At 45.1% G+C, this 21,893-nt stretch overlaps 1 protein-coding gene and 1 long non-coding RNA gene across 4 annotated transcripts in view; one reads left to right on the forward strand and one right to left on the reverse strand.

Annotated features, from left to right (window-relative positions):
• Positions 1–5,159: 5,159 nt before the first annotated feature.
• Positions 5,160–7,938, reverse strand: LOC120753074 (uncharacterized). 3 transcript variants are annotated; one of them, XR_009207874.1, is made up of 3 exons: positions 7,888–7,938; positions 6,651–6,787; positions 5,160–6,569 (listed from the first exon to the last, which is right to left on the reverse strand). It is a non-coding gene; the product is annotated as an uncharacterized LOC120753074 (long non-coding RNA). The 3 variants fall into 3 exon arrangements; XR_005700951.2 differs by lacking the exon at positions 7,888–7,938 and adding an exon at positions 7,637–7,756; XR_009207875.1 differs by lacking the exon at positions 7,888–7,938 and adding an exon at positions 6,873–7,169.
• A 1,723-nt stretch (positions 7,939–9,661) lies between these two features.
• Positions 9,662–21,893, forward strand: part of MSANTD1 (Myb/SANT DNA binding domain containing 1) — a 43,640-nt gene continuing 31,408 nt past the window's right edge. The window contains exons 1-3 of the mRNA XM_040065639.2: positions 9,662–9,822; position 9,996; positions 18,507–18,599. Coding sequence (XP_039921573.1) covers positions 9,727–9,822; position 9,996; positions 18,507–18,599 — 190 coding nt within the window. The 5' untranslated portion in view covers positions 9,662–9,726. The remainder of the gene's footprint in view (positions 9,823–9,995; positions 9,997–18,506; positions 18,600–21,893) is intronic.

Genomic DNA, 21,893 nt, shown 5'->3' on the forward strand with positions numbered 1-21,893 from the left:
CATCCATTTGAGGAAAGCAAATGTGCTTTTCCCCCCCCTCTCGTGAAAATCAAAAATACTAAAAGTTTTTTCCTTTTTCTAGTTACAGTTGCATCTCCTCATATTGTTGCATTTTTCTCTAGTGAGAGTCTGATGTTTTGAATTTTCACAGGTAATTTTCTTGCCTTGTTTGGTCTCTTGATCACATTCCAGAAAGTTTCTTCTTTGTAAAGATGTTACTTTTAAGTTACACAGTTTTGATGTACCAACATTCCTTGCAACATTAAGGCTTATCAGACACTGGTTTTGCAGATCCTCCTCCTGGAGAACAGAAGTGATGCTTCTTTCCAGTCCTCAGGAGCCTATCCTGATGGCCACAGCCTGTCTGACATCAGCCAGATTCCTCAGCCCCATAGATGCATCCCACATCATCCTGTGGACTTGTGTATGCCCATCTTGTCTAAATGTTCCCCAGTTTCATTCTCTTCCATTGAGCCTTTGTGGTTCCAGACCTCCCCATGGGTGGAACTGGGATGCCTGGAATCCTCCACCAAATTTGGTGCTACTAGACCTGAGCTTTGGTTTTTCTTTTCCTTTCAAAAAGGTGCTTTCATTATGCTTTTAGTACTGAATGCTGACTGCAGGCTTTTCTCAGAGCAGCCCAGCAGAGTGCAGGCACAGCCCCCAGTGCAGCCAAGCTGCTGCTCCCCTCGGGTCTCCCATCCCATCCCATCCCACCCCATCCCACCCCATCCCACCCCATCCCATCCCATCCCATCCCACCCCACCCCATCCCACCCCATCCCACCCCACCCCATCCCATCCCATCCCATCCCACCCCATCCCATCCCATCCCATCATCCCATCCCATCCCATCATATCCCATCCCATCATCCCAGCCCATCCCATCCCATCCCATCCCATCCCATCCCATCCCATCCCATCCCATCCCATCCCATCCCATCCCATCCCATCCCATCCCACCCCATCCCCTCGCAGCTCTGCTCCATGCTGGGCTCGTGCCAGCTGCCTTTGAGGCGTGGGGAGCAGGAGCCTGTCGGGAACTATTGGTGACAGATTAAAACCTGAATTCACAGCCAGGTGCTGAAGTGGCCTCTTCCCGAGGTAAAGGCTTTTGTAGCTTTTGCAGTTAAGTTTGAGCTCTCCTGCTTTTCCTGCTCGCACGGTTTAGCTTTGACTTTCTTCTCCTTATCTGTCACTGGAGAGTAATTGCCCCTTTCATAAGGACCTTGCTTTAACCTTGAACAGCAGTTCCTGTGGCACCTGATGTGCATTATGAACTATATATACTGATGAAAGAGTGAGGTACAGTCCTAATGTCTTCCTTGATGTTTTCTTTTCAAATCTGTTTCAAGGAGCCCTTTCAGACGGGACATAAAAGCTCTCCCATTATTATAAAATCCTTTATGAAATATTTTTGTTTTGAAAAAAAGACATATTTAGAATAGTAGGGTAAAAGCATAGTTTTATCAGGCTGAAGCTGCAATATCCAAGCTGTTTCCAGTTGCTCTTATCTGTCCTTTCATCTGGTTCTAAACATGAAATGGACATTTCATTATTAAATTCATACAGAGCTTTTCATTCTGGGGGATACTCCTGTACCCACTTCAATGGGGATTTTTGCACTATGTGGTAACTTGCAAGCAGAAGGTAGATGTTTTTATGGCAATACTCTGACAGGGAGTGCTGCAACAGGATTCTGTACTGGAGAGGGAGAGCTCTCCTTTCAGGGCACGGTTGAAGAGACTCTGAAACACAGCACGAGTGAGGTTGGCAGGGACCACAGTGGGGCATCTGCTGAAGCAGGGTCAAGCCAGAGCACGTGGCACAGGATTGCATCCAGATGGTCCTTGAATATCTCCAGTGAGAGAAACCCCACGCTCTCTGTGCAGTCTGTGGCAGTGCTCAGAACAGTAAAGTTCTTCCTCATATTCAGGTGGAACTTCCTGTGCATCGATTTCCACCCACTGCCTCTTGTCCTGTTGCTTGGCACCCCTGAGCAGAGTCTGATCCATCTTCTTGGCACCCTCCCTGCAGGTACTGACAGACACTGATGAGGACCCCTCTCAGTTCCAGGCTGAACAGGCTCAGCTCCCTCAGCCTTTCCTCGTAAGAGAGACTCTCCAGACATTTAATCATCTTTGTCACACTCCCACTGCTGAACCCACTGCAGGATCTCCATGTCTCTCTTGTCCCGAGGAGCCCAGAACTGGACACAGCACTCCAGATGTGTCTCACCAGGGCTGAGTAAGGGGCAGGATCACCTCCCTTGACCTGCTGGCACTGCTCCTCCTAACACAGCCCAGGACTCCATTGGCCTTCTCAGCCACAAGGACACTCTGCTGCCCATGGACAGCTTGTGTCCACCAGGACCCCCAGGTCCTTCTCTGCAGAGCTGCCTTCCAGCAGCTCAGCCCCAGCCTGTGCTGCCCATGGGGTTGTTCCTCCCCAGGTGCAGAACCCTGCATTTGGCCTTGCTGAATTTCAGAAGGTTCCTCTCTGCCCATCTCTCCAGCCCATCCAGGTCCCTCTGAAGGGCTGCACAGCTCCATGGGGTACAGGCTGCTCCTCCCAGCCTTGCTTTGGCAGGGAACTTGCAAAGGAGGCATCTATTCCTTCATCCAAGTCACTGATAAACAAGTTAAACAACACAGGGCCAGTGCAGTACCCTGGGGGACTCCACTGGTGACAGTTCTCCAACTGGACCCTGTGCCACCGATCACAACCCTCTGGGATCTGCCACTCAGCCAGGTCTCAATCCACCTCACTGCCCACTCACCCAGCCCACAATTCCTGAGTTTCTCTACGAGGATGTTGTGAGACACGGTGTGGAAAGCCCTGCTGAAGTCAAGGTGAACAAAATCCATTGCTCTCCCCTCAGCCATCCTGGTAGTTGTTCCTTTGTAGAAGGCAGTCAGGTGATCAAGCTTGATCTACTTTTAGTGAATCCATGCTGGCTGCTGATCACCAGCTTCTCTTCCATGTAGGTGTATGGCCTACACTCACAGGAATAAAACTGGATTGTTGTTCTGGAGCTGGCACCTTTCTGTGCTGCACACAGTGGCTGACGTGAGCTGGCTGCGGCAGATGCTGTATCTGTCTGTGGATACAAGCAGAAATTCAGAATTACTTTGTGAGTGGAAAGCATGGTGAAGGCTCCCAGGCTTTCTGCCTCAGCTGGACTTGTAGGAAAAGAAATGAGTGCTGAAACTAAACTTTATTTAGCTTACAAGAGGAAAGCTGCAGAACTGCCAGACATGCAGGAAAAGGAAAAGCAAGAAAAAGAGTAGATGTGTTGTTAAGGGTAATGAGCAATGCACATTCTCTAGCAGGATTAAGATGGGAACAGGAATAGACTTGCCAAGCTAAGGGAAAATCCTATTTTTGAAAAATGAAGGGGAAAAAATCCTTTAATGATTTTGATGGGAAAATTGACAGGTATTAACAAGAATCCAGAAAAGTAGCAGTTAAATGGCCAAGCTATGCAAGATGTTCACAAATCTTCAAGATGAACTCAGCAGTGATTAAGAGGAATAAAAACTTGAGCAAAAATGCTGGAGAGTACTCGAGCTTGTTGTTAGCTCACTAATGTCTGTGATCCTTGCTGGTGGTGTTTGTACAAGTATAAACCAGGCAGATGTGAGCCCAGTGATCACTGCAGGTGCTGTCCCTGGCTGTAGAATCAAAGCCAGGATGAGAAGTCCCAGTGAGGAGTAGGATGTGCTGGTTCTGCCCCAGCATTGCACTGATGCAGTTGTTTGATGGGTACGGGAAACTTTCTTCTGCCCAGAATATAACACATGGATTCTCCTGTCCATCTCCCACACCCTGCAGGACCTATGTAGAACTTTTGGGAGGGAAGGGAGTATGCAGGTAAAGAATATTTATGAGGTAGTTCGGAGACATAATGGAAAGTGCTTTGGGTAGTGCTCCTATGTTTGTGCAAAGGCAAGACACCACGGCATCAAGAGGAGGAAGTAAAATGCAGCTAATAAAGTTAGAGAAGAGAAATGCATTGAGACACAAGTGGTGGCTTGGAGAATCAGACTGTCCAGGCAGGAATAGTGCAGAGCAGTGGGAATGATTAGTGAAGCACAGAGCAGTGCCACGTGCTTGGGGAAAGCAGCGCCGCTGCCATCATCACTGGGATGCAGAGATGGACATGTGGGGTCCAGGGACTTCCTCTGTCTAAGGTGAGAGCAGGGGAACTTGCAGGAAGCCGAGTGAAAATCGAATGGCAGCGTGACTGTTGTGTGGTGAGGACAGAGTAAGTGGCGTACAGGGTGTTTTGGAATGCCAGAGTGCCGGGATTACAGGTCGTGCCAAAAATACAGCGCTGCTTAACACGTGAAAGTGGAAACCTACCTATATCACACTGCGGCCGAATTGTTTTAGTAATGCATAGCCAGACAAAACAGATACTAATGTTTCACAGAACAGTGAAAGCAGCACTGTGAATTCAGTAGTTTCTTTAGGCTGAAAGTTCCTTCTGTCACCTCCCGCGTGATGCAATAGCTCTACTTGATTGGCAAAAAAATAAATGTGGAGAGAAGGAAGCAGCACAGGAAAACAGATACAGCCCCTGCCTTCAGAGGGCACAGAGGTGAAGGTAGCAGCAGAGAATGGGGTTTTATGCAAGTTCTCCAGGGAACGGCAGGGCTTTCCCATGAAAAGCCTTCTTGACCTGAGGCCAAAGACTTCAACAAAGAAGAGACTTCTGCTCCTGATACTACCTTTTTTTCCTCTCTTTTCTTGCCTGAAGAAAAAGAGGACTGGTGAGTGATCTAAGATTAAAGGTGCAGTGTTGCAATTTTGGGGCATTATGTCAGTTGTGAGAGATCAGACTGCGAATTAGGGAAAAAAAGTCAATCCAGAGGCATTACTAGAAACCCCATTATTAGAAAACCCAGGCATAATCTTTGATAAAGCCACGAATATTTGCCAAGCAAAAGAAATTCCCCAGTGCATATGAAAGCTTAAGAGACAGCAGGCAGTGCTCTGAGCACGATAAAAAATTAAAACCATTACAAGAGAGAGAGACCTGGGGTAGTATGTCCTGCAGAGCTAAAACGCTGATCCCCAGGGAGCTGCAGTGCAAACCAAGCAGCAGCCCAGTTCTGGGGGAGAAGAAGAGGTAAAATCTGCCACAGATTGTGGTGTTTTGCTGCAGGTGTACAACGTGGGCCAGGAGAGGAGGGCTGGCAGGGAGGGCTTCTTGGCAGGGGGAGCTGATGCTGCTGCAGCAGGAGATCATCAGCCTGAAAGGAAAATTGGGCTCTTGTGGAGCTGGATGCTGTGTGCAAGCCAGTGTGAAGTTAGCAATACTGTAAGGGATTCACAGTCAGGAGAGAGTAAACAGATGAAATTCAGGGTTAGAGTTACACATTTATCCCTGCAGAGAGAAGATGGCAACAAGCACACATAACAAATGGGGAAAGTTACAGGTTGCTTGCTAGGATGTTAAAAGACTGTGTCATCCTCCTGAATTAGAGTGGGAAAATTATTGCTGCGTCCAGGGAGTCTGAGGAGCAGGGAGATTGCTTAGCAAGGTAACAGAAACTATCCAGAGAGCTCTTTGTCCTGAGAAAAGGATCAGTCAGCTGAACTGACCTTTTAATGGTCAGTTTACAGGTACATGCTTTTTACTGTCAGCTCTGGCACTGGGGATTACTGTCCAGTACTCCTGGGAGATACACACCCTGTGGATGATGCTGTGCCTGATACCGGTGTCCAGCCTTCCACTGCAGACACTGGGATGGTTCCAAAGGGAAGACAGATGCAGACAAGCCTGTGACCAAATCCAAGCTCTGCCCACCTGTTCCTATGGCTCTACCTGTTTGCTGTCAGCAATATAAGCCCTAGAAACACCCCGAGCCTTGCTCTGGGCTGCAGCTCTGGGAAGGCTCCTTTCACAGTCTTTCATACAGGGGAAATCATCCAGAAGCCCTAGGTGATGAGGGGTGGAGAGCACAGCAGCTGCCTTTCCCTGTGGTGCTGTGCTGGCTGGATTGTGTCCAGGCAGTTTGTTAGCACTGCCTGCAAGTACCACTATCCCTACCCTTAGTTACACACTGGTAAATCCTCTCTGAAGCATTAATATGAGTTACTTAAATCTCTTCTGCTGCTTTTATTTAGCCTGGTCTGCGTTGCCAAGCAGCTTGTTACACTTAGCACTAAACCCAGAGCAGCTGTGCGAGGCCAGCCCCAGCCCCAGCATCCAGCTCTGGGATGGCAGGCACCAGCCATGGTGAGTTTGGATTTTGAAATGGTTTGTGAAACCCCCATCATGTCCTGGTCACCAGTGGGCTGCTCCTGCTGAGCCCTGTGTGGCTGTGCCTGGGGTGGTTCTTCAGTGAGCTGCAGCACGGTCAAGCCCAGAGCTACATCACTCTGCTGTGGGGGGAGCTTTGCCTCCAGCTTCAGCATTTCCAAGTCCTGTTAAACCTGAATAACCACAATCCAGGACTCTTGCTTCAAATGCACTGAGTGAAAACTAGGGCTCCCAAAGCTCCAGTGAAGGAAATTTGTCTCTTCAGGATACTGCTTATGCACCAGGGTACTTTTTTTTCCTTTAAGAAAGAAATGGATGTATGGATTACAGTTGATAGTATTAGTGTCTGCTCTTAATTTTTATACTTTCACACACTTACCACTGCAGATTCTAAAAAGCTTGTGTGAAGGGTGTATTTACAGCAATTCACTCCCAGCACTCTCACAGGGAGGTTTCAGTATGCAAAGTTCCCAACCCTCTCAAATATACCAACAGCAAGAGACTGCCAGGTCACATCTGCATGGAAAGTCACATTTGTTTTAAGTTAAACTTTGAAATCTTTAGTTAAACTAAAGTTAAACTTTGAAATCTATTTAATTACACTGGTGTGAAACCGTTTGTGGATGCTCCTCTGCGCTTTAATTGAAATCTCATTTACAGTGTTTTTTCTTTAGGAAAGCTGAATCTGTTTAAGAGTATCCACATGGGTTTGCAATTGGTTTCAATAAATAGAATTAAACCCAGGTTTTGCTTAAATTTCTGCAAGCTTTAATGCAAACAGGGCCTCTGCAAAACCGAAAATCCCCCAATTATTCTGCAACATTTCTTTCCCCTGTGAGACTGAACGTTTTCATGTGTTTTCACGAGCACAGTGTGGAGGTTCTCCAGTATCCAACCTTTTCCTGAAACAAGCAACCTACTTTGAGTTTAGCAGCCTCTCCCCTGCCCCTGACTGGCTCTTGTGCTTCCAATCAGGCACAGAGGAAACATTTAAACACGCAGCCCCTTTGCTCAGCCTCCCCGGCTCTGCTCAGAGCAGGAATCAGCCATGCAACTCAGCCCAGGTAAGGCCACATTCACCATCCCAATTGCAGCCGTGTAACATTGCACAGGTTTTTCCCCTCGAAGTGCCCCGATTTACTCTTTGCCCCCTCACCGCACAAAGAGGGGGGAGAGTAAACCCCTCCCGTGCCCCAGGAAGGCAGAGGCACGGCGAGAGCAACTGGCACACAGCTGCAGCTTCACCTGGCACAGCTCCCAGCAGCAGCTTTCGGGGATGAGAGCTGAGGGCCGGGGTGGGAGAGCCTGGGGACGGGGTAGGAAAGCTGCCAGGTGCTGGTGAGCCAGCCCAGGTCCTCATCCCACCTCTGCAGGAGGCTGCTGAGGATACTTCGGGTTTGTGGCCGCTCCCTGCTCGCCCTCTGCTGCAGCCCGGTGCTGTTTTCAGCAGCTCGGCGCGATGCAGAGTCAGGGTTGCCACCCACGGACGAACAGATCCTTGGAAAATCCGCGGGAGCCTGCACCTCCTAAAAACCTCCTCTCTTCCGTTTCCACCTGCTGTTAAATTACCCTGATGCCTAAGTGCAATCTGCTGCCTGTGCCCATGAATTACTCACCGTGGCACGCTGGATCCTTAGCTGCAGGACGGTTTTTCCAGTTGTTTGTTTTGAAAGCTCTTAAGAGCAATATACTATCAGCTGAGGTTTCTAATTAACTCTGAATAGCTAGGCTGCTGCCACTCAAGTATAATTCTCATTAGCATCTCAGCTAACAAGCTGCAGTGTTTGCCCTCCTAATTAGCTCGTAGTTAGAAGCCTTTCCCTATCCTAAGATGTGCTGTTGTTAATTGCACTTCCAATTGCTTTTACAGCAAACTCCTGAGAGGCTGCTAAAGCTCGGGTTCGTACAGTCTGATAGAGATCAGGGCCTGGGATCCTCACGGCTGCAGCTTCTGTGTTCTCCTCTAGGACCGTGGCCTCAGCACATGTTATACAAAGAGAACGGGGGACAGAGCCACAGCTTTTCAAATGAACGGGGAAGTTTTGTGCCTTTTAACCAGGTGGTAGAACCCCAAAGGAGTCTGCTTAAAGCAAAGTACAACTTTCACAGCTAATGCTGCCTAAATGGCTTCCCAGGGCTGTTTCCCCCCTGCAGCTGCCCACACAATGGTCGGGTTTCCGTGCCCGCGGGTTTCCAAGGGTTCCCGAGTGCCCCCCAAAATGCCCCAACGCCCTCTGTGCTATCTCCTGAGGCGCTGTCTGTGTCTCTGCCCGGACACAGCGTTTGTCAGCTTGGCTGCTCCTGGGCTCCTCGGGATGGTATTTCTGTGGAATGCTCTCAGCACGGTTTGATGTGTGCCTGAGAGCTGGATTAACCCCTTCGTCCCCACGGCTTGGGAGCTCCCCACTGGAGCAGCGTGGGGCTTGAGAGGAGAAAGGTGAGGCTTGAGTTTCACAGAGCACCTGAAGCGGTCAGGTGCTTGTTCCGTGGAAGTAAATCCTTTCTGTGCCTTCTCAAATCACGCATTTACTTCTCAAAGAGGGGAAAACAATTGCTGAGCTTGTGAAGATTTACTAGTAGGCTCTTCACTGCAGACACGGCCAGATCCCACCTGTTACCACCTCCTAAACTGAAACCCACTTTCTGCTGAGCCTTCTGAAGCGGCTTTCACACACCCCGTGCATCCTGCTGCTCTGTGCCGGGTGGGAAGAGGCCTGCACTGAACCCAAACCCCGAATTTTATCGTGGGGTGCCTGGAGCCTTCTACCTTGGCAACTTCTCCCTTCTCTTGCTCGAAGCCCAGGGGTAAGGTTTTGATGTTACCAAGACAAAGTTAGAAGGTTAAGGCGAGTCTTTACTTGCCTTGGCAGAATGACGGTAATCCTGTGATACTTCATCACGCTGTGACTGGAGGCTCTAGAGGACCCTTGCATGCAAGCAGAGTCCCTCTGAAGCAGCATGCAGGTGTAAGGATGTGCCACATCAGTCCAATTATAGCATCCAATTATATTCTAGAAAGAGAGAAATTCTGGTGATGAATATGCTTTTGGTTCATAACTCATAAAAAATTTAATTTAAGTACGGCGTACTCACAATAATAGCAATAGATTTAATTAGAAATAGGTCTCTCAAATCTGCTTTAAAAAAAACTTGTATCAGCTTCAGATGGACCTGAGGTAACTGGGCAAGTTGAGAGGGTGAGAATGTGTTCACACAATGTTGCATGTCTGGTGCTGTTCATATCAGGTCTAATATTATGGTGCCAAATGATTCATTATCATTTTTTCAGTGTAAAAAAAAAAATCAGAATTTAATACACAGTCCTTGATGAGAAGCTGACTTTCTTGATTTGACTTCCTATATCCAATTAATGTGTTGGAAAGTGGGAGTAACGATGGTGAGCAAATCTCAGTGCTTGAATCTATTTCAGTTATGTATCAAAGAGGCATATTTAAATGAGCTGCTTAACCTCTGTTATCTGCAAAACTGGATTCCAAATCGCAAATATGTCATTTACCGTGCTGTACTTTAGTTACAGATGGCACCATAAAGTGAAGCACATGATATGACAAAACTTTTTTTAGAAGCTTCAAAGTAAAACTTGAGTTTGGGTTTCGGGGAAGAAAATAATTATTTCCAATGAGAGATCTGTTGAGTAAGTAATAAATACAGAGCAAGACAAAGGATTGATCAAAGGTAGCAGAAAGAAGAATTCAGAACAAAGGGTTCTTTTGGTAAAACAGAAAGGCACAAAGCACTTAGGTGAAAGTTTCTAGATATACAATCTATGTCTAGCTACTGAGGGGCTTTACTTTCAGGGAAAAAAAACCCAAACCAATCAAAAGAACCCTTTCACATCAAAACTGTGCAGGTGTTATCACCATATTAGTGTGAGCTGTCAGACATGAATTTGTACGTCCTGCACATTTTATCCATTTGTGATAATAAAGTAATTCCTTCTTCTAATAATGTCCATTTTGTGAGGACTTTGATGCTCTTAATTTGTGGGGGAAAAATCACCAAAGACCACCAGTGCATGTGTTGTAACAACTACTGCCCTTGCAAATTGCTGAACAGATAAAGCCAAGTGTGGAGAGCATCTCATGATCTCTATCCTCTTTTCTTAGTCTGCCCTAAGTATTTTTGTCATTAAACCAATTTAAGCAGCGCTGGCTTATTGCCAGATTTGTCACATAAAGTGTTTTTCTTGATGTGATTATAAGCTAAATTGGTGTCATGATCTTTTTTCTTAAGACAAGCAATAAATTAAATTGTGGGATAGAAAAATGGTAACAAAGTACCATTTATGCTGACAGCATAGAAAGAATAATGTTGAAACAACCCATAAACACACTGATTGAGTAGGTCCCTCTACCTTGACTTCATTTGGCTCAGAAAATGCTCATGAGGTTTTTTGAGTGTGGAAATGGAAAGGATCTTCTCATCCTAGCAGTTCTTTCTCCTAACAAGGCTGTGACCCGGGCTGTTTCTTACAGCAGAACAGCCTTTCTGCACAGATCATTAGAGAGGGCATCCCCTTAATTATTCATACTACACATACCAGGTGTGCTGATTATGAAATTTCCCTTGAGGCTCCAGAAGGAAATGAAATCCTACCAAATGCATGAGACAGCGGAACAATGCTAGAATCTCCTGGATGAAAATCAGTCATCTGTGCCAGTGATCCTCCTTATGGTGGTTTTCAGAAAGCGTTACAAAAGCTAATCTTCTTAGGCTTGTCATCCAAACTATGCTGGAGGTGTGAAGAAACTGCCCTTCCAGGAAGCTTCTGTTCTCCTGTGGGAAACAAAGGGAAAAAAGGCTGGAGGAATACGTTTCTTGTCTCAGGGAGGTGTGGAGGTGGCAGTGTTGGTATTGATGTTGACCGTGTTTGTAATTGGTATCATTGCACAGTGATGACTGAAACATGGCCGTGAAACTGTCTGGAAAATTCTACATCAAAATGCTGGCTGAGAAAATACGAGGGCTCTGTTTTGGAAATATGGGCTGCCCTTGCCTTTGCAAGGGGAGCAATTTAATTCGGAGGAGAGGCTGGTATTTGGTTGAGATGCTTGGTTATCCAGAGAGATTGGTGAAGTCTAAGGGGAGAAAGGGCCTTTCTCTGCAGAGGTAAATGCAGAAATACCAAAGACACTGAAACAACATAAAATCATTCTAGGATTTTATGATTTAATGTAATGGGGGAAAGACAATGCTGATTTTAACCCAGAGCAATGTGCAATGACCATAACAACTCAGTTCTCTTGTCCCTATGCCAACAATGCAATTTTTGAGAGGTGGAATAGGTAAATATGTGAATGATTATATGAATTTTGTTGTTCAAGGAGCAGCTAAAGGGGTAAGATACTTGCAGAGAACAGGCAGCTGGTGAGAAAACTTTATAATATGAGCCCAAAGAAGTGTGCATCCTCTTCTATCAAAAGGATTGAGGAGGACTCTGAAAAGTGGAGGTTGTTCAGTAGAAGAGCAGAATGATGTTAGGAGTGCAAAGACATCTTTCAGAAAGTGGAGGTTGTGTTTGAACAGAGAAGATAGAAAAGAGCATACAGGCAAGTTAAATAAAGCAAGTTAAATAAGGCAGGTAAAATCAATTTTGAGGAGCAACTTGCAAAACTCAAAGAAACTATGAGAAAACCCCTTCAAATATAGGAAGGGTAAGGAGCCTGTCCATCAGCAGGCTTGATAGGCAATTGCAGGGTTATAAGAACACTCAAAATACACAGGGCTGTTAAAGCAAGGCTAAATAAATCTTTGATTTGCTCTTCATTATAAATCATCTCAGGGAGCTCTCTTTTCGTGAGAATTTTGGTATCTGAAAGCATCTAAAAGTGTGTTTTAAACTGAAGTGTCAGCAGAACAGGATTAGAACAATTGGATAAATGCGTAATGCTATTGATAAAAATAGGTGGTAGCCATGGTAGCCACCCAAGAGTCCCAAATGTGGAGTTTTTAAATTAATGGTTTCCTTTGATATGAATTCAATAATTGATGTGGCAAGTGAAGGTGGCAAATGCAACTGATGCTTAAAGGGCTGGGTACACTGGTAAATCGAGCCTGCCTTGGTCAAATTTATGGAGAATGAAATGAAGGCTTGTAAATCTGACATATTGGGTCAATGTAAAAATGAATTTTGTAGAAGGAAGCTGTCATGTATCTGTGTACTTTGAAGGCCAGCAGCCCTTGTGCAGAGGTGATTCAGATCATAAGGCATAGCTGGACTTTCAAGGTCCCTCATCAATAGTCATCAAGTCCCCTAATCAGTCAAGATATAAAAGGGAAGGTGTTCCTGTAGTTTTGAACTGGTAATGGTTCTAATTAGGTAAAGGTAAAATAGAAGGTGGGCATTGAGTCATCCTTTTTCAAATTGCAGGACATCACCAGGTGGCAAGAATGTCTGTCGGTTTCTCTACTGTTACATTACCTGCTAAAGCTCTAGTGAAAAAGAGAGAATTGACAAACTCACCAGTAAGAAATTTTTGAGGTAGGTTAAAATTAAAACTGGCTGTGAATATTTTCCATTTTCTCACCTAACACAGACATCTGTAAAGTAATGCAGAAAGGGAAAAAAACCCTACATAGGCATTCACAGAGATGTCACCATTCAGGAAAATGTCTTGTCATTGTGAGTAGTTCTTGGAAGGTATCAGCTCAGTCCTTAGGAGTGATCAGGGTGATAAATAGTATGTAAAAGATCTCAAAGAAGACCTAAAATGAAACAAAAAAAAAGGTTTGTGTGTAAATCCACAATGTGTTGCACAGTGTAATAACTGCCTTGAATAACAGGAGAAGTAGAAATAGGACATATGAAAGCTGCAAGAATGGTCATAGGCACTGAAGGGTTTCTCTGCCAAGAAGTTTAAACCCCGGTGGGAAAGGACCCCTGGGATCACTGTGTCCAGACTCTGCTGGCACACAGCACACCGTGGCACACAGCTTTTTCATGTCTTTCTCAAATGCTGCCAGAGAACTGTCTGGTCCCTGAATGCATAAAGCTTGTTCAGCTCTGCCTACATGTCAGTAGACAGCTGTCCTACTCTTGTTACACCACCTATTGTGCATTCCCCCCTTGTTCTGCAGTGTCACTCATCCTGAAAACTGAGCTAGATTCTAAAACAATTTTTTTGGGGGGTCACATCTGAATTATCTATCATATTCCCAGAAAAGCTGCCCAAATTTCCCTTCCCCACCTCTTTTATGTTTGTGAAAATCCTTAAATCCTTTTTCATATTTATTTTGACATCGGGGAAGGGAAATTTTTGAGTTTTGGCATCGTATGGGGAGGTATGGGGAGAGCTAAGCATGTAAAGTGTCTGATGTCTTTGCTGCTTCCCATAGTCCTCATTAAAACAAGGAAGGCACAGAGGAATTTTTTGCTTGTACTGTTCAGAGAGATGGTTGAGATAATCATTGGGAGAGAAGAGTTCGCAGTTGTTTCTGTTGCAGAATAATTAGGCTGACAAAATCCCCCATATAGCCATAGTTAAAGGGATTCTTCCCTTCTATTATACCAGTTTTTCTCACTTTATCTGAGAAAAAATTCCATATCAGTGAACCCCTTTTTCCCCGTACTAAATATCAAGTCTGTGCAATAATGAATCAGTCATAACAAAACCACTGCCTCATTGTAGCCAGATACAATTTTAATTGAGGATGTCTGTTTTAAGTGGGCTAAATTTTTTTATATAATCCACGTAGGAAAAACAAATTCCTTAATTTTCATTGCTTGATGCATGTTATTTTCTTGCTTGTAGAGTTCTTGAAACACATCACAAATCAGTGGAAGATGCCTTCAGTAATCCACATAACCATTTTACATCTATACTATTACAATACGTCCTAGAGACTGTTCTCTGGGAGCCTGGGAAGGCTCTGGGCACTCTCTACTGTGAGACCAGGACTATGTCTGAAGAGAAAAGGCAAGGTGCTGCCCTGGTCTATGCAAAAGGGATTTGCAATCCTGGTGCTGCTTCTTGGTTGAAGCACCCAGGTTTATCTTGGTTAGTTCCAGGCCAAGAAAAGGCATCCATTTGGATCAAATCAAATAATATTTAGAATTCGATGCTTTTGTTTCAGAGGCCAGACCAGTCTCCTGATGAACCACCCTTTCTGTCTAGGGACACAGCTTAAATCTGAGTGGAAGCTGTCTTTTTTAGCATTCATTGGGGGTTTCTGCTGTTTCTTGGCTACTGAGTGCTGTACCAACACCCAATCTCTAGCTTATGTGGAGCATCTTTGGTGACTGACCTAGACAGAAGTGTGGACTAGAGGGGATATTTTTCTGGATTTTGGCTGTATTTTGTAGCCACAGAAGTGAGTGTCATTGACGAAGCTCTGCAGTGAATGTCCATCTCACTAGAAAATCTGCCCCAGAACTGGGCTGGAGGGTTTGAAGGTGGTGTAGGCTGGCATGAAGGACAGGCTGGTGAGTGCTCTAGGAGAGCCCCACAATGCTGTGTGGGAGTGTTGGATTCTCCTCATGTGATCTTTTCTTCCTTCCATGGTTCGGGAGGATGATGGCGGTGGCTCTGGGAAAACAAACGCTGCCAAACTGTGGAGAGTTAAATCCATGCTGAGCTCCAGGGCCAAGCAGGAAAATTCTCGACTGAGATGTGAAAGGGGAGGAAGGATACAGGGCAATGAGTGAGGGGTGGTGCTGGTACCAGCCTTGGGTTTGGGTGGTACCAGCCCATGCTGGGACAGTGACACCGTGGGGACAAAGGCTTTCCTCATGGTGGGATTCAGAGGATGGTGATGGTGTGTGCAGCAGGGCTTGCTGCAGTCTGGATCCTCTTTCTTTGTGGTGCAGGATGCACACTGATAGATAATGCAGCAGCTGTGGATAGCAGGCAAGCTCTGATCTGCACCTTGGGGTTCTGTGGGGGAAAAACCCCCCTGAGCTCAGATATCCCCTGTGGGGTGTGGATCCATCCTGTGAAATGCATGTGGGAAATCCTTCTCAACAGGCAGAGGGGACAGCCCAATCAAGTTGTGCATATTTAGAGAGAGTATTAGTAACAAAAACATAACCTGACCCTGATTTAAGGCCGGTAAAACTGCACTCTGTATTGGCGTGTGGTATAATTAATTTTTGGATATTTGATTAAATAATGTGATAGGAGGAGGATTGTCTGGCATTGCTCTCCAAAAGACAAAAGAAATATTAAACTTTGTAATGCTCCCACACCACTGCAAATGCTGAAAAAATAGCCCTAGCAAGCTACCAGAGACACAACAGCGTGGTATTTCTTCTGTAGCCATCAGGTGCCTGGCTGGATGGACCAGAAGCTGTGTCTGTGTCCTTATGTTCAGACTTAGCAAAATGCAGGATTTGCTCTTCTTTTTCCTTAGAATGGAGGGAAAAAAAAAAAAAAAAAAAAAAGAAAAAAGGACTTCCAAGGAATTTGATCTCTGTGCAACTGTGTATTTTTTCCCTAACACAAGTCTCCCTAACACTTCGTGATGCTCTAGATACAGGATATCAAATTCCAGCAGCAGGTGTGTTCAGAGCTGCGGGGGTCCAGTGAGGAGGTTGTGTTCCTTGGCAGAGATTTTTTAATTATCACCTTGCTAAGGTGAGTGGGAAATCCTGTCTAAAACTCATCAGCGTGGAATGACAGAGGATTTTACCTCTCACTTTCTTATTCTGTGGGCGGAAGTGTAGGGCACTTGCTGTTCACTTTTAATGCTTCTGGATAAACTAATGACTGTGTCACCGAGATGAGTCTGAAATCTAAATCAAAGCCTTGTGTCAGATTTTATTTCTGAATGGGCCTGAAACAAATTCTGGAGATCTTGTACACATCTACCTACAAAACTATCTTGCTAAATATCTAAAATTAATTGTAAATATTTCCATTTACTCAGCCTATTCATCTTTCCCTATTTAGAGGGACACCTCCTCTGTTTTGTCAAAAACTGCCACTTTTCTACCTCATATCTCCTATTTTTAGAGTTAGTCTGTTTCTGTGAGATTAAAATGAGTTGGTTTTTTTTCTCATAATATTTATTTGCAACTTCCAAATTGTGCTGCCTGCCCTTCTCTTCTTCAAATGCATAACTAAAGTACTAGAAGAAACAACAAATTTGAAGAAAAACAGGCTCACAGTTACTTAAAGACACACACGTAGACTTGCTCTTTAATTAAAGCATTTTTTCTAACAATAAAATGTAGAGCTGGCTGATACTTTATTGTGTTGGGCTGTGATAAAAACTCATTGGCCAACAGCTACTCTAAGCTGTTAGCCAATGTGTTTTTTAACAGCTACTCTAAAAATTCCTTCAAGAAATGCCTTTAGTTAAACTTTTGCAGCTAAGCTCTTTCAGTTTGAGAATGAAGAAGGTGCAAGAAGCTAGTTAGGCAGGCAACCACTGGGAAAGCTTAGAAGCTTTCTATGGCCCATTGTACTCCAGAGAGTTTTATGATCTGCTTAACAGTCAAGGAGCCCAGACTCTTTTTAACTTCAGCTTAAACAAATGCTTAAAAATTCAAGGTAGAAGCACTTTGGTGGTGATAAGAGAGATTTTAGTTCGACATTTTAGCCCTGAAGTAAGGTTAGGGCTTCAAATGGTGGGAACAGATGTTGTTTGCAGGATCTGGTTCTCTCCACAGTCCTTTTCTTGCCGTCTGCTCAGACTCCTGGAGACCCTTTTCCCACCTGCATCCCCATGCCAGCTCTCACGCTGCATCCCACGAGCAGCTCCCACACTCTGCAAGCTCCAAACCCGGCCAGGTGAGTCAAACCTGCCCCTGCTGCTCAGGTCTCAGCTCACAGCCTTGCACTTGCTGCTTAAGATACAAATGATTGGTGTGGTGGTTTTCATATAATAACTTAATGGTTTTAATACTCATCTCAGAAGTGGTCGAACTTGGGTTTGGGTCCTCCTTCTCCCAAGGGATATTCAAATCCACCTGTCCCTTCCCAGGCTGTAGGCAACCTCTCAGCCCTTCCTATTGAAGTTGTGCCACGGTGCAGAGAAGGAATCGCAGACCCGGAGAGGAGAAGCAAGTGGGGGCCTGACTGGTGCCTACCTAAAGGCAGGTGGGGAGCAGGTATCTGGCGGCATTCCCAAGGCTGCTTACTGTATAATTTGCATTAAAACATCTCTGGATAAAAATCAAAACCAGCCCTGGGGGCAGAGTCCAAACCCAGTGCCTCTATCCACAGGGAGAGGTTGCAACCACCTTGTTCTGGCAGCGGGCGCTGTTGCGGTGCCACCCCAACCACACCCTCTTCCCCCAGCCACATCTTTAAATGGAACTGGGAGTGCCTGCTCCCTCACACCGGCACCAGAGCCAGCTGAGGAGGGCTGGCCCTGCCTGCCACTCCCCAGACCCGAGGGGGCTTCACAGGCATCAGTGCTGAGGGGTTCAGCCTGGCCACGATGTTTGGATCTCAGCACAGAGGAGAGAAAACTTGAGGTACCCTTCTTTTGGTGAAAAAGTTGGTTCCTGTGGACTGTTAGGTTGGAGGAGGGGAGAAGTCATGTCTCATTTAGCTCTGCATTTTAGACTTGGAGTTTCCTGTTATGATACTCTTTAGGTGGCTTTGAGCACCTTGTCTGAAGTGAACTGAGGTTGTTTCATTGTGAGATGTGACTGAAGGACGTGCAAGGTTGACTTCAGCTCAGGAGCATTCAATTCTCTTTCGAAAACTACTTCAGTTTCACAGTCATTTAAAGCTGTAGAAATTTTCCCCTTTGCTTGTCTCTTGCCTTCTGCTTGTGTAAAATAGATATTACAGTACCTTCAGGAGCCACCATATGTTAAGGAAAGATTTGTGATCCTCTGAAGGGCAGCAGGCTGAGCACCGGGTGTTACCTTGCTAATGGAAAAGTTGGGCAGATGAGAAAAGTCAGGAGAAATTAAACCTGCTGGTGTCCAGGGTGAGACTGGAATGACTTTTAAAGAGACATCTTTGGTTGACAGTAGCGAGATGTGCAGATGAGAGTGTCTGTCATATTCTTTAGCCTTCAAGTGAGCAGCGTTCAGCACACAGGAATGAGTCTGTTGAAGGCTTACAGGTTACTTATGATGGGACTGGGGGTTGGGGAAGGCCTTTGTTGGTGCAGTTTGAAAACTAAACCAAATCCACCTCGCTAGAGCTTTTCAAGATAGCCCTGGCAGAGCGTGGGTGACCCTTCTGGGTTGGTAGGAAATGTCTCCTCACTCTCCTCCCCACACGGTGCCTTGTCCTGCCAAACTCTCTCTCCCCAGATGCGAAGTTCTGCTCTGGGCCTGTGATCTGCTGTGAGGAGCCCTGCATTGACTTTAAGGCTCATGGAGGATCTTCTGCTCCGAGGACAGCAGGTAATGAAGCTTCCCTTCCACACCATGAGATTCTTCCTGTCATAAAAGTGCAGGTTTGTGTGTTCAGCCTGTGCTTTCCTTCTGCTCTTCTGAAAAGCTGGGGAAGGGAATGGAGCCAAGTGGTTCAGGGCTGCAACTTCTGAGTGTGTAGAAGGTGCTGTGTTGTCTTCTCTTCAGGCAGAGAGGTCAAGTTGGTCACAGTCTCAGTCCCTGGTAGAGAGTCATTTCACAGGTTGGTACCCCCTGGGCAGAGAGGAGCCCCTGATGGGACACCTGCTCTCTGTGATCGCTGATCTGAGTTTTCATAGGGTTTCACTGGGAAGTGCTTTGTCCTTGAACCATTCGGTTCCTCCTCATGCACTGGCTCTGGGGGTGCTCTATGGATGGATCATTTCAGAGATCTTAGCCAGTAGGCTGCAGGGGTGTATTTCAAAATGTGTTGACCTTTTTTTTTCATGGTTTTAAGAGTCCAACAACTTTTTGTGCCTCATGGGGACAGGCCTTGCAGCTCCATATTGGACTTAATATTTCCCCAAGCTTTTACCTGCAGAGTTCTCTGAGGAGAATATTGCTTAAAAGACAGGCAAAGTAATTTATTTTTTTATGGTGATGCTTATGTAACACTACAAGACACAGAAAAACAGCTTGTGCCATCCAAGCACGGTTTTGATTTTTAGTCGTCTTGGTTTTGTCCTAAGATGGTGCAGTCTGTAAGGACATGCAATGCATTTCTGAGTTTTTGCAGGGAAAATATGATGCTCTTCCACTTGGGGAGGTTTAATGTGCCTGTAGAGACCTTTCCATGGGCTCTACAGTGAGGCCATGGCCTGGTCCTGCTTCAGCTGTTCTTTCCCCTCCTCTTCCAAGACTTATACTGCATTAGTTACTGCTAGAAAGCAACCAGGTAAAATAATGCGAGTGTGTGTATATATATATATAAATATAAAAACTCTGTGTATTTATATGTGTGCGTATAAATAAACAGCAACACAGATATTGGTTCTCTGTCAAGTTCAAATGAAAACGTTTTTCACAAGATTTGCTTACAGTTTTACTGTGGTTTCATACTGAATTGAGCAATTGGAAATGAAAGAGAGTTGATTTTTTTACCATTTCTGAGTGCATTGCAATTGTATTATCTTAATAATCTAAACCAAAACTGACCTTGCTTTCTCCTATTGAAAGTATTGAGAGGCGTCTAAATTATCTTAAAAGTGAGAGTGATTCCAGAAACTTTCTCTGATTGCAGAAACTCACATCTGCTATACTATTTTAAATGCTTACATGGAAACTTGTATGTGATGCCTTGTATGTGATGCCAAGGAGTTCTCACTTATAAGATAAAAACAACATAGGGAGTCAGAGTAGAATATAGCACAAAGATGTTTCTAAAACATTTACAGTAATGAGATATATAAAATACACTCAAAATAATCCTGATAGTTGTGGTGACCGATATTCAGGGTACCCTTCTGCTTTTACAGTAGAAGAGGCTTGAAAATGTGTATTTTTTTTCAAACCAAGCACTAGTAAGTGTAACTCTGATCCTGCTTTTGGGACCATGAATTTTATTACTGAGGGAAACATCTGGTTTTGCCATTCCAGGGGGTGTTTTCTGTTGCTTCAAAACAAAAAAGGATTTTTGGACTTTTCTTTCAGCTTTCATATCTGGATAAATGACTCATTTAACCCTGCAAGGCATTGCAGAAAAAGTACATTATTTTTTTCATCTGGGGGTCTGCCATGCCCCAGTGGTTATTGCTTTTACCCTGAGGCTGGAGGAAGCCTGGATGTCAATTGTTGTTATCTGATAACTGTGTACAATACCCAGAGAGGCGCTGGGAGGATCAGAGGTCAGGGATGAAGCTACAGATTGGTCAATGAAAGAATCTAGCTATTGTGGAAGCAGGTTTAAGAAGGGATCAACACAAACTACAATGGCTGGTAATTGGTGGCTGCTTGTGGTATTCTCCAGATTTCAGGCAGAGAAGATCAGAGAATTCCACAGGAGTATTTCATGTAAGAAGCAGCTCTTGTCAGACTTGCTCCTTTGTTTTCAGGAAGGCAGGATGTTATTTTGGAAAACCCTTATCGCCATTTTGCTAGGCTGGTTTTTACAGCCAGAAGAAATGGATAAAGGTTGGTCTTGTCTCATCTGTAGAGAATGTCTGAAGCCCTCATTTCTCACATGTGTTGGGTTGTCCAGTCACTCCAGCTTGTGTGTTCAGTCGTCCTGCCAGATCAGCACTTCACTGAAGTTCTCCTTAATGGATTTGCAAAAAGTGATAAAATGCTCCAGAAGAGGCCTCAAGGAATGATTAGTTTAATCTTCAATTAGTTCCTGCTGAGACTTGATGAGAAATCATTTGACAGAGTAGGCATGAGCTTTAATATAATCTGCCTGTCCAGTTATCGTGAAGCACAGTGTGCAGAGGGGAAAGAAGCTGCAAATGGAGAAAACCATGACACAAGCACTGAATGTGTTAGACTGCTGCTGCCTGTGATGCATTTTTGGTCTGCTTGAGTGGCTTCAGCCACTGGGATTTTGCTCCTGGGCATTAAAGTCTGCGTGGGGAATATTTTCATCCGTATGGCTGGCGAGATGCCGTCAAGAGGCAGTTGTACTTTTCCTGCCCTTGCTTGGCAAGGTTTGTGGATCAGGCTGTTGAGCTCTTTTAAAACCACAGCAAAAGAGCAGCTCAAGCCAGTCCAAGTAGTTTTTACAATAATGGGAGTGAGGTGGGGAAAGAAGAGGGTTGACTTCTTAAGTCCTTTGGAGTTGGCCAATTGCCTCTAATAGCAGTTGCACAAGAGTGCCTCCCCTGGGAAGCACACAGTGTCCTCCTGTTTGCACAGAGAATGGAAAACACTGGCCACTAAGAGACAATGAGACACTGTGCTGTGAACTGGTCTGATTTTCTGTAAATTGTGTAGTCTCGTTTCTCTGTGATCAGATGGTGGCTCCTTGTTTCTTTATTTAGGTCCCTTGTCCTATGGTCATTAAAGCTGTATTTTAGAACAAAAGAATCCCAACCTTCTGAGCAATTGAAGACTTGTTAAGAACATAGGGATCCCTCTGGCTATGCAGAAATTTGTCAACTGAATGTTCAGGAATGAAACCAAATTAGAATTCCCTGGTGCCATTCACATCTGCCACAGACTCCCTTCAGACAGCTTGTGTGTACTTGCATCTTCACACTTCGTGTCTCCTGCATCTGTGTAGTTTTAAGTTCCATGCATTTCAGGTCTGCACTTCCCCCTCAAACATCCCAGTTGGGTTTCTTATTTAAGCTG

Source organism: Hirundo rustica, chromosome 5 (genome assembly GCF_015227805.2).
Source record: "Hirundo rustica isolate bHirRus1 chromosome 5, bHirRus1.pri.v3, whole genome shotgun sequence".
Lineage (NCBI taxonomy): Eukaryota > Metazoa > Chordata > Aves > Passeriformes > Hirundinidae > Hirundo > Hirundo rustica.